This window comes from Oryza brachyantha, chromosome 8 (assembly GCF_000231095.2).
Source record: "Oryza brachyantha chromosome 8, ObraRS2, whole genome shotgun sequence".
In the NCBI taxonomy this organism is placed as follows: Eukaryota; Viridiplantae; Streptophyta; class Magnoliopsida; order Poales; family Poaceae; genus Oryza; species Oryza brachyantha.
The window spans coordinates 9,390,773-9,411,671 of record NC_023170.2 but is presented as its reverse complement, the minus strand read 5'-3'; the positions used below and the strand labels follow the sequence as shown (position 1 = coordinate 9,411,671).

General features: G+C 38.8%; 2 protein-coding genes across 2 annotated transcripts; one reads left to right on the top strand and one right to left on the bottom strand.

Annotated features, from left to right (window-relative positions):
* The first annotated feature begins 474 nt into the window (after positions 1 to 474).
* On the top strand, positions 475 to 4,043 carry LOC102715229 (brassinosteroid LRR receptor kinase BRL3). Its single transcript, XM_006660002.3, has one exon. The coding sequence runs from the start codon at positions 608 to 610 to the stop codon at positions 3,698 to 3,700; it is 3,093 nt and encodes a 1,030-aa protein (XP_006660065.3). The 5' UTR covers positions 475 to 607; the 3' UTR covers positions 3,701 to 4,043.
* A 6,422-nt stretch (positions 4,044 to 10,465) lies between these two features.
* On the bottom strand, positions 10,466 to 18,094 carry LOC102712101 (phosphatidylinositol/phosphatidylcholine transfer protein SFH13-like). The gene is made up of 15 exons (XM_006659280.3): positions 17,828 to 18,094; positions 15,859 to 15,982; positions 15,437 to 15,749; positions 15,196 to 15,295; positions 14,648 to 14,914; positions 14,402 to 14,479; positions 14,228 to 14,329; positions 14,093 to 14,142; positions 13,897 to 13,996; positions 13,419 to 13,517; positions 13,152 to 13,265; positions 12,869 to 13,049; positions 11,815 to 12,221; positions 11,267 to 11,341; positions 10,466 to 11,165 (listed from the first exon to the last, which is right to left on the bottom strand). The coding sequence occupies exons 2-15, from the start codon at positions 15,863 to 15,865 to the stop codon at positions 11,145 to 11,147; spliced, it is 1,914 nt and encodes a 637-aa protein (XP_006659343.1). The 5' UTR covers positions 15,866 to 15,982; positions 17,828 to 18,094; the 3' UTR covers positions 10,466 to 11,144.
* Positions 18,095 to 20,899: the final 2,805 nt, after the last annotated feature.

The window sequence follows — 20,899 nt, the reverse complement described above, 5'->3', positions numbered from 1 at the left end:
GCTCCTAGTCTTGTTTGCCATGTGAAGAACTCAATTGGTTCAGCAGCGAGAAGCGGCCATGTGCGCCCTCCGCGTGGTGGCGCCGGCGCCGGCTCCGGCGCTGCTGGTGGTGGCGGTGGTGCTTTACCTGGCTCGCGCCATTGCCGGCGCCGGAGAGGAGGCCGCGGCGCTGCTCGCGTTCAAGGACGCGTCCGTGGCCGCCGACCCAGGCGGCGCGCTCGCCGGCTGGGTCAACTCCACCGCCGGCGGGTCGCCGTGCGCGTGGGCCGGCGTCTCGTGCGCCGCCGGCCGCGTCCGGGAGCTCGACCTCAGCGGCCTGGCGCTCTCCGGCCGGCTCCGCCTCGACGCCCTCCTCGGGCTCCCGGCGCTCCGCCGCCTCGACCTCCGCGGCAATGCCTTCCACGGTGACCTCTCGCCGCGCCACGGCTCGCCGCGGCGGGCGGCGCCGTGCGCGCTCGTGGAGGTGGACATTTCGTCGAACACCTTGAACGGGACGCTTCACCGGGCGTTCTTGGGGTCCTGCGGCGGCTTCCAGTCCCTCAACCTGTCCAGGAACTCCCTCACCGGCGGTGGCTTCCCGTTCCCACCATCCCTGCGCAAGCTCGACATGTCGCGCAACCAGTTGTCAGATGCCGGCTTGTTGAGCTACTCCCTGGCCGGCTGCCATGGGATTCAGTACCTCAACCTTTCAGCCAACCAGTTCACGGGAAATCTCCCCGAGCTTGCATCATGCAGTGAAGTTGCTGTTCTTGATTTGTCATGGAACGCCATGTCCGGCATATTGCCTCCAAGATTCGTGGCCATGGCGCCGGCCAATTTGACATACTTGAACATTGCCGGCAACAACTTCTCTGGGGACATCTCACGCTATGAATTTGGTGGGTGTGCCAACCTCACACTGCTTGATTGGTCATACAATAGACTAAGTAGCGTAGGGTTGCCACGGAGTCTTGCCAATTGTCATCGATTGGAGACACTTGACATGTCTGGGAACAAGTTTCTGTCTGGTCCGATACCAGTGTTCTTGGGAGAATTGCAAACATTGAGGCGACTCACACTAGCCGGCAATCAGTTCACTGGGGAAATACCGGATAAGCTTAGCATCTTGTGCAAGACGCTGGTCGAGCTAGACTTGTCAAGCAACCATCTGAGTGGCAGCTTGCCTGCAAGTTTTGGACAATGTGGGTTGCTCCAGGTGCTTGATCTTGGCAATAACCAGCTGTCTGGGGACTTCATCAATACTGTGATCATCAACATTTCATCTCTTCGTGTGCTGCGGCTGCCGTTCAACAATATCACAGGGGCAAACCCACTGCCTGTACTTGCTTCTAGGTGCCCTCTGCTTGAAGTTATTGATCTTGGGTCCAATGAGTTTGACGGCGAAATAATGCCAGATTTGTGCTTGTCATTGCCTTCACTACGGAAGCTTATCCTCCCAAACAATTACATTAATGGGAGAGTGCCACCATCCCTCGGCAACTGTGTCAATCTTGAGTCTATTGACCTTAGCTTCAACCTTCTAGTTGGTCAGATTCCACCAGAAATATTGTTTCTGCCAAAGCTCGTGGATTTGGTCATATGGGCAAACAATCTATCTGGTGAGATACCAGACAAATTCTGTTTCAATAGCACCACATTGGAGACATTGGTGATAAGCTACAACAGCTTCACTGGAAGCATCCCTCAGTCCATTACCAGGTGTGTGAATCTCATCTGGGTATCACTTGCTGGCAACCTCCTGGCTGAGAGTATACCCTCAGGATTCGGCAACCTCCAGAATCTGGCCATTCTGCAGCTTAACAATAATTCACTCTCTGGCAATGTCCCAGCAGAGCTTGGCAGCTGCAGCAACCTCATCTGGCTTGATCTCAACAGCAATGACTTAACTGGCACAATACCACCACAGCTAGCAGCACAGGCAGGTCTCATCACAGGAGCAATTGTCTCTGGCAAGCAGTTTGCGTTTCTCCGTAACGAGGCTGGCAACATCTGCCCTGGTGCTGGTGTTCTGTTTGAGTTCCTAGATATTCGGCCGGAGCGCCTGGCCAATTTCCCGGCGGTGCACTTGTGCTCCTCCACAAGGATATACACAGGGATGACTGTCTACACTTTCAGAAACAACGGGAGCATGATCTTTCTTGATCTTTCATACAACAGCTTGACTGGCACAATTCCGGCGAGCTTTGGGAACATGACATATCTCGAGGTTCTTAACTTGGGTCATAATGAACTTACTGGTACAATTCCAGATGCATTCACTGGGCTCAAGGGAATTGGTGCACTTGATCTCTCACACAACCACCTCACTGGTGTCATCCCTCCAGGGTTTGGGTATCTGCATTTCCTTGCAGATTTTGACGTCTCTAACAACAACCTGACTGGTGAAATCCCGACCTCAGGGCAACTCATCACATTTCCAGCATCCCGGTATGAGAACAACTCTGGCCTCTGTGGTGTACCCTTGAATCCTTGTGTACATAATACAGGCACAAGTGATCTGCCCCAAACTTATGGACATAGGAATATTACCCGACAAAGCGTATTCCTTGCGGTGACACTTTCAGTGCTCATACTGTTCTCCTTTCTGGTCATTCACTACAAGCTGTGGAGAACCCATAAAAATAAAACAAAAGAAATACAAGGTGGTTACACTGAGAACCTCCCAGGATCCAGCAAATCAAGCTGGAAGCTTTCTGGTATCGGTGAGCCATTGAGCATCAATATGGCCATATTTGAGAATCCATTGAGGAAGCTCACCTTTGCCGATCTACATGAGGCCACAAATGGCTTTAGTTCAGAGACACTCATTGGGTCAGGAGGGTTTGGTGAGGTTTACAAGGCCAAACTCAAGGATGGCAATGTTGTGGCTGTGAAGAAGCTGATGCATTTCACAGGTCAGGGTGACCGGGAGTTCACTGCAGAGATGGAGACCATTGGCAAGATCAAGCATCGCAATCTTGTTCCATTGCTAGGATACTGCAAGATTGGTGATGAGCGACTCCTTGTGTATGAGTATATGAAGCATGGAAGCTTAGATTTTGTTCTACATGACAAGGCTGAGGCTAATGTGAATCTCAATTGGGCAGCAAGGAAAAAGATTGCGATCAGCTCAGCTAGGGGGCTAGCATTCCTCCACCACAGCTGTGTTCCACATATCATACACCGGGACATGAAGTCCAGCAACGTGCTGCTTGATGGCAACTTTGATGCCTATGTCTCAGACTTTGGAATGGCAAGACTCATGAATGCACTTGATTCACATCTCACTGTGAGCATGCTCTCAGGAACCCCTGGATATGTGCCACCTGAGTACTGTCAGGATTTCAGGTGCACAACGAAGGGTGATGTTTACAGCTATGGAGTTGTGCTTTTGGAGCTCCTCACAGGGAAAAAACCAATTGACCCAGCTGAATTTGGTGACAATAATCTTGTTGGATGGGTGAAGCAGATGATGGGGGAGGACAGATGCAGCGAAATATATGATCCTACATTGATGTCTACGACATCTGGAGAATTAGAGCTGTACCAGTATCTGAAGATTGCTTGCCGTTGCTTGGATGACCAGCCTATCTGCAGGCCTACCATGATCCAGGTCATGACATTGTTCAAAGAATTGCAGGTTGACTCGGGCAGCAATTTCCTCGATGATTTTTCACTCATTTCAACAAACATAGAGGAATCATCTGAAAAATCGCTGTAAATGCTTCTAGTTCTTGTAGGTTTTGATTGCTAATGGAATGTAAGTAAAGTAGTTTAATCATTTTAACCTAAGTATACAGAAAAGAAAAGTAGCTCCTTTTGGTAGGTGTTTTGCAGTTTTGGTTTCAGTCAGTGTACATAATACACAATAACAGAAAGAGACACAGACACGATTGTAGGGTTCTTTTGTGTAGAAGACTGCCTCTTTAGTTGTATAGACAAGTATATATATCTTGGAACAAAGTTCCCATGCTTGTACATATGCTTCTTTACTGAGAAAGAACACAGTACAAGCTTTTGCAAATTGGTAATTGCTTATGTTATGATATTGTTCCGTGGTTTTGGATGGTAATTTTGCTAGCTTTGCCTACTGTTTAAATAGTTTGTTTAAGAGCTGACCATATTTGTACTTTGTCTGCATAAATGAAAATGTTACATGATTCTCTTCAGAATGATTCTATGATTTTTTTTTTCTGCTGACAAGCTTTAAAGAAGTGTCTTAGATCTCGCCATACACACTGCAGTAAGTGTTTTACTATTTCCCCTCACATTTCATTTTCTGTAGCAAGTCAAAATTATTACTGTGATTGATATCTTATTTAAAAACCGTAAACATCATATCAGCTATTGTCATCAACTGTTAGTCTTCTTGACGATACATTACATTGTTATTAGATTTTGTTTGTCTTATCCTGACAATAATGAATGGCATAAACAAGATATCATTTCTGACTGTACCATGTACTAAATTGTCCAATCTATCTTATTTACACTATTATTTAAAAGCAATTTTCTACATTTGGTTGTTTTTTCTTATTGGTAGTTGTTGACAAAGTTAGCAACAGATGGAACAGCGGTCGCTTACTCAATCAGGCACTGCATTTTGATATTCTTAACCCAATCACCATATGCATTTCAGGTTCCTTGACTTATAAACTGCTGATATGGCATATCATAAAAAAGTCATACAGGTACCTTCTTTTTGACTGACATGTCCTGCTGTTTCTTGCCGTCTTGGCCTACCATTGTTCCATAACTGTTGTTGATTGCTGAAGGCATATCTCATGGCGTCTGTTCATACACGGCAATCTCTTATTTGTATGTAAAGTTTGACGGTTTTCGCAAACATATTTGCCCTTTTTGGCTGTCAAAACTATGGCTGCTTTTTTTCATTTTGAAAGTAGGAGTCCAACTATGCGTATCACTTGTGGTCAAAATTAAGCTGAAAGCTATACACTTTTGAACTCTTTTGAGTACTAGGTTACCTCATTAATTGACTCTTCCCTGATGGTGAGAAATCAGGGTCAATCAGCAGTCTGGTATTCTGGAAGTGTTATGATATTATCAACTTGGTTTAAATCCTTGCCTTTCTTGATTATTCGGCGAGAAAAAATGATGAATCTGCTACCTCTGTGTGACAGACTTTCAATCAACAAACACATCAGCCTAATTCTTTTGTTTATTTTATTTTTATGCCAAGCAGGGTGATCAGATCACTGATCAGATATCACTTTCAGGTGTGGGTTGCTTCCATGCTGCGGTTCAAAGGATTCGGTGTTAGGTCAGGCAAGAAGATGCGTTGGCTGGCCTGAATTCCTCGCGCGTGCGCCCCTGACAGCGTCGTCTTGCGATCGGATTGGATCGGCGCTTTCGACGACATGAAGAAGCTGCTGACGAAGTGACGATGGCTGATGAGTTTCTTGGCTTCCTGATCATGCATGGAACCGATGCTTCACGTCCCGGGCCTGTATTGCTCACGAAAATTTTTAGGTTAGGTGTCATCAAATGTTTGACCGGATGTCGGAAGATTATTTCGGTAACTAATTACATAGGGTGTACATTTGATCGGATGTCGGAAGATTATTTCGGTAACTAATTACATAGGGTGTTAGGAAACCATGAGACGAATTTTTTAAGCCTAATTAATCCGTTATTAGCAGATGTGAGTTATGACTAATCATGAATTAATTAGGCTCAAAAGGTTTGTCTTATGAATACCTTCCAAACTATGCAATTAATTATTTTTTTAAGTATATTTAATGCTTGTTACATGTGTCCCGTGAAAATTTTTGGAAACTAAGCAGTGCCTCAGTTTGTCCATATGGCTTGTGAGTCAGGTAGGTGATGTGTGCACGGATGTGTGGCAAGTTTGGTAGCAAACTGAAGAAGACTTGCAGGACAGTGACCCCTTGTCTCACATTTCTGATTTCTGAGTGAAAGTGCATCTTTGCAGGAGCGGTTCTTGTTAAAGTATTCCAGTTGCGTCGTTTAGTTTTTTTTTATTATTTTTGCTCATAATGTGCTTGTGATTGAGGTTCTTGTCTTTAGACTTGGCAGCCCAGTTTGACTAATTTGTCAATTAGGTGGAAAGAGATTAATTGTAAATGAGGCAGAGTTCAAGCTTGAAATTACTTGAGTTCGTTTGGTTGGATTTTGGAAGCATACGGTGCAATTAAAATTCTTCTGTTCTCCGGCTACCGGTGTTATCTGAATGCAACACTAGTGTGGTTCCATAAGAAAAACAAAACACACATCCAACATGTAGGTTTATGTTATATTTGATTTTTCTTTTCTCTAAGTGTGGTGGTGTGTTTGACTGTGTGCATCCTAGAAATGCAGAGACCTGAAGTGTTCTCAAAATAATTATAAATATTTTCTTTTCTCTAGGTATGGCGGTGTGTTTGGCTGTGTGCATCATACAAATTTAGAGGCTGGGATTTTTCTCAAAATAATAATAAAGATTTTCGTATCTCTAAGTATGGTGGTGTTTGGCTACGTGCATCCTAGATAGATATATAGAGGTTGGGAGTGTTCTCGGAACAATTATATTGTCTTAATATAATTGGCTAAGTTCAAGTAAGTCTTCATTGCCTAAAAAATATATATCTAGATTCCAGTAACAAGTCATATTTGTACAAAATAAAAAGAGGACCGACTCTGGTCCAACGCTGCTCCATCAGTAAGATATGCAATAGTTGTCATCTACAGAGCATACACAATCATTCATAATTTCAGATTTAAAATTTATATTTTTTTCATAAAACAATAAGGTGCACTACACATGCTTTAGTAATATCAAATTGGTAGCATTATATTTTTTTCAGATGACTACTGTATCATCTTTTGCCTTTTTTAGTTATTAACAGCATAGAACATTAATTGATCAAAAGTTGATTTAGTATAATCAAATAAGGAGGTTATGAACTTATCATTGGCCTCTGTCTCCTGTCATGGATGCCTGCATGTGATGTTTATGTGTACTGGTGTGCATGCGTGTGATCGTAGAAATAAACTATTTCTTCCGTTCCACAAGACGTTCTGATCTTACCTAAATTTATCCATATGCCAATGAATCTATATATATATATATACACACAAATGAATCTAGACAAATTCAGAAAGTTTTATAATATGGAACGGAGAGAGTATGTTTTATACAAAAATAAAATGAGAAAAATATGACCGATCATGTTATCAATAATAGGAGTAGTCGCCCTTCTAAGTCCATATATTCTGTTTTGCAGGTCATCAGTTCACCAGATAGCTACCTTGTAGCTGTAGGGTTATACTTCTAGAAGTGTAATCTTTGTGTCTCCAAAAGCGAGATCCGTGCACACTATTGTCACATATTTGTACCTAAAAATTGACTTTAATTGGGTGGATTGCCAACTTGATTGAACAAAAGAAAAGGGATAATGTGAACTTGTATGCCTTTTTCTGTTGCTTTCCGTTTAAGTTGAGCAGTTCAGATAACATTATATCAAAAATGCAGTAGAAGATCAAGTACATGGTTTGATATGAATGAAACATTTGGAAAAGGTGGCCTCTATGCTACCGTTGAAATTGTTCAAAGTAGAGATGAGAAAACAGGTCCTATTAATGTGCTGTATCATTTAATTGTTGATTTTATAAACTTTTTATTTCTTATGGAGGCCTGTGGAAAATCTGTTACTTCGTTATATAACTTTATTGAAAGCACACCCACCTCCTCCACATGATGTTTAGATAAAATACTCTTAAAGGAGTTTCACTAGAAATACTCCTCAAAATTATGTCTTAATATTATGGTCTTTCCACATGATTTTTTTTATACTCCATTCATTTCAAATATATGACGTATTTTATTTTGTTAGTACAAAAGTTTGATTTGAGATTACTCTGATAATATATCTCTTATATAAAATAAGTGTAATCATAATAAAGTATTTTCGAATAAAAGTTTAATAATATAAATTATGTTTCCTAAGTTATATCATACTACCTCCGTCACGTAATAACTTCATTTTTTAAATTTCTGTATCCAATGTTTGAGCATTTGTCTTATTTGAAAATTTTGTAAAAAACTTAAAAAAAAATTAGTCACATATAAAATACTATTTATGTTTTATCATCTAGTGATAATAAAAGTATTAATCGTAAAAAATTTTAATAAAACGAAGAGTCAAAATATTATATCTAAAAACTGAAAAAATGAACTTATTTCAGTACGGAGGTAGTAATAAAGTAATCTCTAATCAAATCTTTATCCCAACAAAACAAAATGTCATATATTTTGAAACTGTGGAGCATTCAAAAACTCAAACCTAATGTACAAAGGCCTAACGTGACAAAATGTAAATGGACATGAGGTTTAAGATCGGTCTTGGGATCATTAGTGTTAAGATCGTGTTTGGCAAAAATTCGTTCTGACAGCCTGCCGGGCCGATGATCTTCTCGCAGACAGCGATTTTATAGTACTAGTGTCTAAGAAAGGTGGGTGGCATGTTTTTGATGCAAAAATCACTTTGTTTGATACAATAAATATGATTACTTTTTATCATCCTATTGCAAATGTGCAGGTTCTATTAAAAATATATAGACGGCGGATTTTTGGGAGAATACCATATAATTTTTTGGCCGTTTAATCTGCTGCTAGATTTGTGCATCTGTCCCCTTTTTTAGCCTAACCTAGAAAATGGGCCTCCAGCAAAAGTTTGGCCCAGTACAACTTTGGTTAGCCGAGGTAAGCTGCTGGGCCTAGAGATAGTTTGGGCAATTGTGAAGTAGAAATGCATGTGTGTAAATACACTTTTCTTATAATGCAAGTGATAGTGTAATTTTCAATTGATTTGGTTGTATTTTCTACTCAAAGTCATGTTTTTATTTTTCATTTTTTGAATGAATCTTTTTTATGCAAAATTAAATAAATAAGTCTGAAATTTCCATATACCGGTATAAATCCGAAATGAAATATTTGTGAACACTGGGATTTTGTGACAATGGCTTGGTAATGAATAATTACAAAAGAAATCAGATCAGTGTTGGACACTCGAGTTAATGTTAGGGATCTGGTAATAGTTTATTACAGATAAATTTGAATTAATGACAGAGATTAAATGGGTTGCAACAAATAGAAAGAATAAAAAGGATAGAATGGATGGACTTAAGAGCTCCAACTTAAAGAAAATAAAAACGGCAACTTAAAATATTTTCGCAAAAATTTTACCCTAAAATTTCGAGGATGTTATGCAGCACTACATTATTAAATTATGATGCAATTACACTTAAAAGATTCATCTTGTAATTTACACGTAATCTGTGTAATTGAATTTTTTTGCCTACACTTAAATTTTATTAATATGTCTAAACATTTGACGTGATGACATGAAAATTTTTATTCTAGGAACTAAACATGACCTGAGTATAGCCTCTATTGACGTAAGGCCTTATTTTTTGGTTTCTATTATGTTTATAGGCTAAAATTTAACTTTTAATCTTAAATTTAAGTTAATTTTAGTGTTTTTCATCGTATATAGATTATTTTTCGTTTGGGACTTTTCCACCCAATAACCAATTCATCACCCCCTTCTCATCAGACTGAGTGGCTGTTTGAATCCAGAGATTTTTTTTTAGTCTCTTGTCACATCAGATATTTGAACGTTAATTTGGAGTATTAAATATAGCCTGATAACAAAACTAATTGCATAAATAAATACTATTTCATGAGACAAATTTTTGAGCCTAATTAATCAACGATTAGCAAATGTTTACTGTAGCATCGTATTCGCTAATCATGGACTAATTAGGCTCAATAGATTCGTCTCGTACAATAGTCCAGAGTATGTAGTGTGTTTTATTAATAATTTATATTTAATACTTCTAATTAGTGTCAAACATTCGATGAGATAGGGACCGAAAGATCCAAACACCCCTGAATGCAGCCTATGTTACTACTGATCATTTGCAGGGTTTTGCGTGCCTTTCTGTTGCTGCCAGACATTCGTCAGTCTGACTCATGTCACATTGTGTAAAAACAACTCAACGAGGACAGACAACAACTGCGACCATGTTGCAACTTTTCTTTACACAACAGGATGGGACACTTGTTCACCGTACATTCTCTCAAAAAAGTCTTGTACAACTTTTCTTGCAACATAAAAGTTTTTTCTTTTAGATGTAATCCCAAAATCTAAAGATTTTAGAGTTGAGTTAGAAATGATCGAAAGACTGTTATAATTTGTTAAAATAGAATGTATGTGAAAAAAAATTAAATAGAGAATGATGGTAAATGATTGAGATAATGAGGTAGGTCACCATGATAATTGGCTCATGTTTTTTCTACAAAATTTAAGGGTTGGCTCTAAGATGAGGTGAATTAAAATTTTATAGAGTTTTAAGCTAAGAAAATTTTAAAGATTAAATATGATTGTGATTCAACTCAAGGGTCTTACCACCCACAGGTAGGCGTAGAAATAGATTCATTTGAGATGGATAATAGAGAGAACTATATTTATGGCCGAGGGACTGAACTAGTGGCATGGCATGACAGCTACAGTAGATTTGGCAGCAAATGAAGATCAACAAGTCTAACGATAATAACTACCGATGGCTTGATCTCAACTTCTATTGGGAAGTGAAATTTGAGCTTAATTATAAACAGTTGGTCACTCGGCTTTGTCAAGTACCAGTAAGATCTATTACTTCTTTTCTAATCTAAAATATAGCAACCAATGACTTTCACAATCTAACCAAATTTTCCCAGTTGTACGAGCATTTTCCCATGATTTCTACAAATTTGCCGTATGATGGTACCACACAAAGCACATTTTCTGGCAGAGGACTCTGGTGCTCATGTTTCTAGAAGTAGCATACAATTGACATCCGTATGACATCGATTTCCATTTGTATGCTAGATTTTGTGCCATCCATCCTAATATCCTATGTGCTATCATGAATGATACATAAGCCTCTTTGGTTCAGAAGAGGAGATGAAATGGGAGCTGATCTTTTGCTGTTCCTGGGCTCCTGGCACCTATTCTTTGAGCCAATTCATTCGAACACCGAATTCATTCTCTGCACTCATCAAACCGTGTCCTATGCATAATTTTGCCACCAAATGTGCTCCCAATTAAGCCTCATCTCCTCGATGACCCGTGTTGTTAATTCCAGAGTTAAGAGTTGTTTTGTTACGCACAAAATCTTCGTCTCTGTGGTAAGAGTTCATGCAGTAAATTGGTGAGAAACAGTATGCAATGACTTGTGTCAATCCATGTTAGGGGATGAAACAGAAGGAATGCTCAAATCTTACCCTTAGCTGTGATCTAATCACCTCCTCAATTGATTCTGCGATTTCCAGTTGCTTCATCACGGTAGCTTGCAGCACCTGATAAACCGAAAAGGGAGAGTTTTTCATATTTGAAGATATTTAAATAGTACTCGATATAAGGCTAGGATAGTTTTTACAAGCACCATAGCTTATTAGAAGTTAGAAGACTATAAGACTCTAGCCTGCCTTAACTTCTATAATTCCAAGATGTCCGACAAGGGTGGCTCTCCGGTGCATTCTACTGGTCGTTATATTTTTATAACTGCCTTGCTGCCTCTTTTGAATCCTTTAAAACCATCTTTAAGTGTGGTTTAGTACCGAGATTAATAATATAATTTATATGCTATTGACATAGTTCCTCCATTCCATATTATAAGTTTTTCTAGGTTTGTCTAGATTCATTTATATATCAATCTATATTTTGTATACAAAGTCTTATAATATGGAACGGAGTGAATAATATTTATCCAGTACGAAGCATGACTTTGATAGAGATAAGGCTCAAACAGAAATAAATTTGATCAGCTTACCTTCTTTGTCCGTTCAAGATCCGATTCGATGCATTTTATCCTATCCCATGATTCCAAAAGGGAGCGTTCTTTCTCCAGGGGAATCTCTCGGGGCTTGTTGCCAAGCTCATCGACCTTACCCTCGAGCCTCTGGAGCCGCTCGATGACAGGGCTGATGTTGTCGGCACTGAAAGTATCAACTGCTGGATGATCATCAGAGACTGGTTCAGGCTCAGCTGGAGGCAGGGGGTTGCTGACCGGTGTGTCCTGCTGACCATACGCTATGTGGAAGAAGGCAAAAGCTTTCACAATCAGGGCCAGCAGTAATCTGACAAATCGGTAGAGAATTCCGTCATCCGTGATCTCTTTAGGTGCTACTGTACTGCTTCTGTTGCTTGAGGGGATACTGCTTCTGTTGCTTGAGGAACCTATACAAGATAAGAAAAACAAAAGCACTGAACAGACTACTCGAAGCAAATAAGAATGATGATTCTAAGGAAGAAGCAGGTCTGTGTAATAATTATAGTTTCAACATTTCAACTGCTTGTTCTTTCATTACTGTTTAAACTGTAAAGAACTAAGGTATAACTGTCTAAGGCCGCGTTCGGCTTGAGTACATGATTAATTAATTATTAATTGTTAACAAATATAAAATAGATTAATATGATTTTTTAAAACAACTTTCCTATAGAAAATTTTTGTAAAAAATACACCATTTAGCAGTTCAGGAAGCATGTGGGCGAAAAACGATGGGGTATGTTAACTTACTTGGGGCAAACGAACGCGGCCTAAGCATAGCAAGCTATAACTGTAATTGTCCTTGCTTAACATCGACGCAACATTCACGATTCAAGTGTTATATACCCTACATTGTTTAGCTGCTAGTTGAGGTCTCTTGCTGTGTGCAGTGTGCCTATAACCGTCCCATTGCACGCAAGTTTCACTTCAATATTCAAGACGGAAAGCTTTTCCATAAAAATTAAGAAAGTGCATAGAAGTTTTTAAGGGAAGAACAAAAATTTTCAGATTTGTTGGACTACATGAAGTGGCGTATCAAGACCATAAATAAACATACCTGTTGTATATGATGTTGTGCTAGTTCCAAAAGGCTGAGCTTGAGCTCTTACTTCTGGTGTACTGGTTTTACTTTTATCAGGCATTGCTCCTCCTCTACCATAGTCGACGGTTTTGTCTACCACAACAAAGTGGTCATCGCAGCTGTAGTAAGCTGCAGAGTCTCGTGCTCTGATCTGCATCTGTGTATAATATAAGAGATTTCATAAACACTAAGAATATAATTCGCATGAGCACATGAATAAGCAAGTCCATGCTACAACAGAGGGAGGCAAAAAGCTCACTTCTTCACGAACTGGAGCTAATCGACTACATTCCACTGGTCTTCTCATCATAGGAGAACTGAGATCATCAACATCTGATCCAGACTCAACTGTTGATGTGTCACTGCTTCTACCCTGTCATGGGCACATGAATACATAAGGAAACAAACGGTGTTATTAATTGTCAGTGTGAATTTGATTGATGAGTGAGAACAATGCCTTCATTCATGTTATAGAATCTAACAACATGACTATATAAGTTGTTCACACATAAAAAGTGGACATTACCTTCAAAAGATGTAGCCTAGCAAATGAACCCCTTCGCTGCTCAATCTCAGACAAGCGCCGAGTATGTCTTGTAAATTTGGCCTCCTTGTTATGCGCAAGCTACAAGCAACCACCAAATTACCACAATTGAGGATGCTGCAGTAGGCTTCAGTATAACATGTATGAAACATTCTTTTTTTGAAAATATTTTTTGAACTAGATAAGGAGATTTGTATGCTTCTCCAGAGTATTAAGTGAGGAATAATTCCTTAACGATCATATATTTAAGTTCTGTTTATATTTAAGCATGCCCAGAACGAAGATATTGGGTTTTTTAGATAGTAGTATAGTAATCAAATACAAGGCATTATCATGTTATCAAATTTAAAAGACCACCAAAAATAATCCAAAACATTTAAACCACTGCTAGTTACAACCCATAGAACCTTACTAAGGATAGGCACAGAATATGTTTAGGAAATAAATCAACAAAAGTTACCTTCATAATATTAGGATCATTCCATGGGCCTTTGTTAGACTTGAGGCATCCTCCCTCAGCGGCACAAGTGCATGTTCCACCCAAAAATTCAGGAAGTTGACTGTAAATAGCAAAACAATGTGAATTCAATCAAAGATAGAAGCACAAAATACTTACGATCAAGAAACCATATAAAATATTTCTAAATGGAAAGTACCTTGCATCTATTACTTCAAGAAGTTTGCCATGGAATTTTGTTCCCAAAACCTATAAATGAAGCTCCATTAAAATATATTACATAACTTTTGGACGAGCAGGAAATGGAAAATCTCCATAGACGTTTGACACTCACATGTATCTTTGAGGCCGTTTTGGGATCAAGAAAGCCTTTCACTGTATTCCAGAGTAGCTTGAAACCATTACCAGCATTCACAACAAACATCTGATGCAGTGTCTGAGAATACACACAAAGTGTTAACCAAACTGACTCCTGGAATTGATCAAGGAAATTAGTAATGTAGCATACCTCAGGATAATAGTCACTATCAATCTTCTGCATTCTACCTAGCATGTCCCTTGCTGTTTTGCTGAAGTTCTTAAGACCCTGCAACAGAATTGTCAATGAATAATAGGAATATTATTACGACGCAGTTTGCAATCAAATAATTCATGATAAAATTTGATGGAGTTGGTCCCAAATATAATGTACTTCAAGTGCGAATTTGGAGAATAAATGAATGTGCAATCCCAGATATGAGAAGAATCAGCATACCACACCATCAACATCTAGTATGGTCGTAGTAGAATCAATATGCCTTTTTGCTGCAATAGAGCATGCTGGAAACTTTTCGTGGAATGCTCTCTCAAACTCTTGTACATGATACTTCATGTAGCGGTCAACTGTAGTAATGTGCATCAGTTTGTTTGGTTCAACTTTCCCTAGCCTTTCTATGTATACAGGTCTTCCCTGCCTGTCAACTCCATGGTAACCCTGAGGATAATGGCAAAGAACATCGTCCAGCTCTTCAAAATTGAAATCCTGCAAGATTTATTCATAAACATCAGTTATATTTTTAAAATAAATAAAAACAGATGTGAGCTTGGGGATAAAATCCGTACTACTGTTTATCAATCTGTACCTTAAAGCACACAAGATTTAAGATGCCAGATGGTATCTCTAATGTTATGTATGATAAAACAATGCGCATATGGACCAACATATTTCAATATCCTTTAGGAAAATTTGGCCAAGTTAAATTTTAAAATTTGATATATTAACACCACATCAATTAACCAGCAGCATAAGCTGTTCAGCCTCACCTCTAGTATTGTGTCTGCGCCAAATTCTTTCCTCCACTGGAGCATCTCAGCCCACATTTGAATGGCTTTCTCCGTGTCGAATTTCCTAGCCTTCAAAAACCTATGGTGATAATGAAGGCATGCAACTTTTAGACATGAAAGTGCGAATCAAACTGAAAAGAGATTTGCCACAACATGAAAAAAAAAACTAAAGAGCTATATGCTTCAGTTGCTGATCTCTCACTATTGTTCCAGAACCAACCTCAGCAGCATGTGGTAATCATTGTGCTTGTCAGGCAGCAAGCTCCTGCTAAAAAGCTCTTGCTGGAAGGTGAAGACAGCACGCTCCTCTTCTTCATCCCTGACATCTTCAATTGTGAATGAGGGCCGATTCTCCACCTTTCTCTTCCCCCTCTTCTTTAGTGAATGTGTTAGCTTGTTCGACGCATTCAGCGCCTTCTTCTTGAGTGACCCAATGGACAACCTTCTCCGCTCGTCCTCTGAGTTCTCCACATCTGACCTTCGATCTTTCCTCTCATCAAACGAGAACTCCATGCTCTCTGATCGGCGTCGAACTTCATGCAAAGAACAATTTAGCACCAATTAGTAAATTAATGAGGAAACATTTCATTAGCAATACAGTACAAATATATGAGTAAGAAAAGAAAAGAAAAGAAATGATACCTGACATTTTGATGCAAAGAGCAGGAGACTAATTTGCAGGTTGTTCGGTACGTTTCTAAGAGATGAACCACAGAGGATGCCCAAAGATTATATTCTCTTGTCTACAGACAGATGCACCTGGGTCCTGGAATGGAGTAGAAATTGAGGAAAGTATCATGAGAATATATGCCAGCTAGACTTCAGAGTACAAAACACACTTCCACTCTCTTTGCAAGGGAAGACTTATTTTGGTTTTAGACAAGCTGGAGCAATGTTCTTGGTCCCCAATACTAGGAGGGGAAACTCTTAAGTACAACCTGTACTACATTTGGTTTGCAGTTACCAAGATATGGCAGGAAAGTAAAATCTCTCCACTAAAGAGGAATTAACAAAACGCCCCACGTCATTACAGCTGGTAATAAACCACTAGCACAGAGTAACCACATATTAAAGAACCATCAAAATACGTGCACTGGTAAAGCCCAGACAAGCCCTGCACGGGTATCGGCCATGGCACAGCAAAAAGCAGGTCAAAAAAGTAATTTTGACGAAATGTAATCTGCCAGTACTGTTTAGCACCCAAAATCAAGGAAATCATCCAAAAACATCCTAATTTTTTTTAACAATGCCCTTCCTTCTTTCCACTATGTGCAACCGACCAAATACCAAAAACATGCTACTAGTACTGTATACTAGTGGAGCTTAATTTTTAAGAAAAAACCAAAAAAAAAATCAGACTTTAAGTGTAAACAAGGTCTAGTTCTTGCACTAATCAGAAGAAACCATGTAACATGCACCACTTCTTGGCCGGTCTAGTTGCAGAAAAGAAGCGTGTGGTCAGGCAAGCAGCCTTTGACCAGAGTTAAGAGCACCCAATGTATATATCGGATTAATAAAGCCATTAAGTCTTGTTAACTCACTATACTACCCGGTCAGGAGCAATACGCGTATTATAAGTATAAGTATAAGTATAAGTATAAGTATAAGTATAAATATAAATATAAATATAAATATAAATATAAATATAAATATAAATATAAATATAAATATAAATATAAATATAAATATAAATATAAATATAAATATAAATATAAATATAAATATAAATATAAATATAAATATAAATATAAATATAAATATAAATATAAATATAAATATAAATATAAACGACATTGACTTTAATTTGAAGCTCTAATTAAAACTAAAACTGCAAAATAGTCGCAAGAAAATCAGGCTAGATTCAGCTGAGATGACTTCCACCGGAGCTGCCGCTGGGTATAGTGGAAGAGAAGAGGACTTCCACTAATTTATCAGATTATCTTTTTCTGATAAGGAAGACTGAACGTTCTTGGGTGAATATCATCGGTGACTATTTTAGAAAAAATAAACAAAATGCGATACTTCCAATATGCGAATTATTTATGCACAGAAAATAGCTGTTTTGGCCACGCAAAATATAGCAATAAAAATTTGCGGCGAAAATCAAGCAAACAAAGAGATTTAGAGATCCACTAGTTTAGTGGTTGGAAATTTCCTTGAACAAATTCTCTGAAGATTGAACTGATTAAACAATTGACAAGAGACAAAATCAGAATTAAACCCAGAAATTCTGTTTGCGTCAAATTCGGCATGGATCGAAGCCAATTCAAACGCCCCTCAAATTCAGAGGATACTAAGAGATGGAAATTTAACGACATGCGAACTGACCAAAACTGAATCAAGAAACAGAGCAGAGCAGCGGTTGGCAAAAAATCACCACCAACCGAACACCCAGGCAAGCGAAAGCACCTGACAAAGATTTCATGATTCCACACTTGCCAAAGCAACCAGCAACAACATCGATCCCGCTCCAGTTCTTGAAAAATTTACCAAAAAAAATGTAAAGACATAAAATAAAATAAAAGAACGCCTGAAGAACGCGAGAAACAATCTCGCCTAAAAGGAAAAAAAAACGCGAGAAGCAACCAAGCAAGCAAGAAAGAAAGATCACCTCTTTGACCGGTTTCGGCGCCGGGGAAAATCCCGATTCTTGGGCCGCAATTACGCAAGAAACCCAATCGATCATGCACAGCAAATCCCGTCTCCTCCGGCTCAAAACCCAGACAGAGCAAACGACAAAGGATTGGGAGAAGAAGAGGAAGAAGAAGAAAGAGGAACAAAGATGGTAGACGTGAAGAGAGGAGCCGAAGAGGAACAGGGTGTCCAATTGTCTATTGTTGGGTCACACTGCCTGCTGCCCTGTTGCACCTAATAATATACTACTACTCCTCCCAATGCAAAGCTGGTAGACCACTAGAGAGAGAAGAGAGGACAGAGGACAGAGGAGAGAGAGAGCAGGAGAAGCTTCTGCTCGATGGCATTCTTGCTCTCTCTGTCTTGAGTTGATGGGGGGTTTTGGTCAAGGCACCCCAATATTGTGGTTTTCCAGGGGCTTTCGTGCAAAAAGGATGTGGCTCTTGGGTGATGTTTGGGAAAGACAGGGACTTATTTTTAGTACATGTCACATTGTTTGGACACTAATTTATAGTATTAAATATAAATTAATTATAAAACTCATTTCATAATATTGGACTAATTCTCGATGCGAATCTATTGAGCCTAATTAATCTATGATTAGCCTATATAATGCTACGGTAAACATTTGCTAATTATAGATTAATTGGGCTTAAAAATTCATCTCGCGGATTAACTCTTATTTATGAAATTATTTTTTATTAGTCTATGTTTAATACTAATTTATCCAAACATTCGATGTGACATATACTAAAAAATTTTAGCCAGGTCTAAACACCCCCTTGGTTGTTGCCTCTTCCTATCCTGGCATGATAACCTGTTAGCCTAGCTGCTGACAATGTGGGGCCCCTCTGAATTAAGGCCATGCTGGTGCCCACTTTGGTTTGCTTTGGCTTCCTCCATTTGGGGGCACCTTGTTTCCAGGTGGGGTAAAATTCAACAGAACTTAGCTGGAGTGTGGGGTTTTGAGGGCTGTTGCAGAGAAATTTGCTATTATATCATTATTGAATATAGGTTTTATCTGTTTTACTATTTTTAATTTGTGTTTCGCCACAGTGTCATTACCAAACGAGGCCAGTCCATTGGTTTGACATTTTCTTTATTTCTCGCAATTTGAAAACATTTTTTTCCTTTTTGTATACGGTATATGATTGTTTTTCTTCTAAGGAGGACTGTTTTGGCGAGGTCGGTGTCGTGGCTTGCCCTGACACGGCGGGCCCTTGCTCGAACAGCGGCGACAGGTTGAAGCCCTTAGGCAGTGAGATCAAGTGGAAGGTGTTCAACACCTTAGTTGGTTTGTCGTTGTTGTCAGCGACATTGCTGAGCGTGTCCACCGGCGCTAGTGCGGCTCTAATGATGGGCGTGGAACAGATTGCGTCTTTCAGAACCATGACATCTCGACGAGCTGCGCGTAGAAGATGACACCGTAGGACCAGAGGTCAGCCTTGGCGCCATCATAACTGTTGCTAGTGAGCACTTTGGGAGCAAAATAGTCATACAACACATAAAAAATAGAAAGACCATTTTCAAATTGCAAAAAATGCAAAAAAAAAATGACATTTCAATAGAGTGACCTTGTTTGATAACGGCATTGTGGCGAAACACAAATCCAAAATGGCAAAACAGATGAAACCCATCTTTGATAGTGGCAAAATAGCAAATTTCTCCTTGTTGCAGCTCAAATTTGGTTGTCATGCCACAGCTCTAGCCACTGATAACACAGTGAGTTGAGATATCTCCTACCTTAAGGTATCTTTGGAATGGAGGAATTTTACATAATTTTTTTTAGAAAACAGTGTAGTTCCTTTATTATTTTCTTTAAAATTCTCTAAAGATGCCCTAAAAGTAGAGTCATCTTTCTTCCCACCACGTCCCACAAAATATGCCACCAGTGTCTCTAAAATCCCCTGGTTTGCTAAAAAAATGATTTTGGATGCATCCATAAGCCCGTCGCCTCGAGGCCTATGTAACCTATATTAAATCATATGGGCTTCTTGCAATACATATCTATATGAAATTATCAATAGTGTTCATTTTTCTAAAAAAATATGTGTTGTCTTACACATAGTCATACCTAGGCCTATTCAAACCCTAGGCTAGGTCGGGCTTTGGGCGGGCCTGGATAAAGCTCAGCCAAAAAAACTTGGCCCGAACTCAATAATCCACTAGGAAACAAAGTCTGGGCCAACTCAAACCCTGCACTTTTCGAGTTAGGCTAGGTTTTTTTTACATTTTTTCTATATTTTCTCGACTATTTATAAATTTTAGATTTTTTGGGGCTTTTGAGTTTCAATATCTAGGCCTAGTGGGGCTCGGGCTTTTTGCACTGAACCAACCAGATAGGGTACTTAGTTGTACCTCAAAATCATTATCGAATAATATACAAATTTTATTAGATTTGGCATATGAAATTATATTTTTATTGTCATATAAAATTCTTTTTAGTTTTGTTTTAAATAATTTTATGAATAAACTTTTTACGATAGAGATCATTTCCTTGTTACTAAAATAAGAAAATATTTATTATATGTCACTGAGTTTGTCTTGGTTCAGTTATTTACTATAACATTATCACTTCCTATAATATATCACTAAATTTATAATTTGTTCTACAATATGTCATTTGTCTTTAAATAGAATATAAAAGGTGTGATGGTAGAAGTACAAGGGTAACAATTGATTTACTATGTTAGAAATTTCAAAAGATTATAAAATTTATTGGGCAACCTCTTTACACAACATAGAAGTTTGTGTACAAGCTTCAAAACTTTTTGTTACTATTTTTCATAAAATTTATATGTCATATGCTACGTACAATATTCTTTGTATAGTCATTTTTAATATAAATAATCTTTAGTAGGTTACATAGCTTCTCGTGTGCATTACCTTTTATGTAAGAGATTCCTCTCATACGCTAATTTTTTTAAAATAAAAATAAAAAATCTTGAAAGCATGTACTGAGAAGGCTAACGCTAAATTAAGAGTATATCCCGCAGCTCAACCATCTCATATACTATCTATTATTTCTTAAATAATAGATATATCAATA

Excerpts from the sequence above, each read along its gene's own strand:
- LOC102715229 (XM_006660002.3), top strand. The coding sequence starts at position 608 with ATGTCGCGCAACCAGTTGTCAGATGCCGGCTTGTTGAGCTACTCCCTG.
- LOC102712101 (XM_006659280.3), bottom strand. Across the intron at positions 14,480-14,647 it reads TACTAGATGTTGATGGTGTG|GGTCTTAAGAACTTCAGCAA; the intron begins GTATGCTGATTC and ends ATTCTGTTGCAG. Across the intron at positions 11,342-11,814 it reads ATCTTGAACGGACAAAGAAG|GTGCTGCAAGCTACCGTGAT; the intron begins GTAAGCTGATCA and ends TCGGTTTATCAG.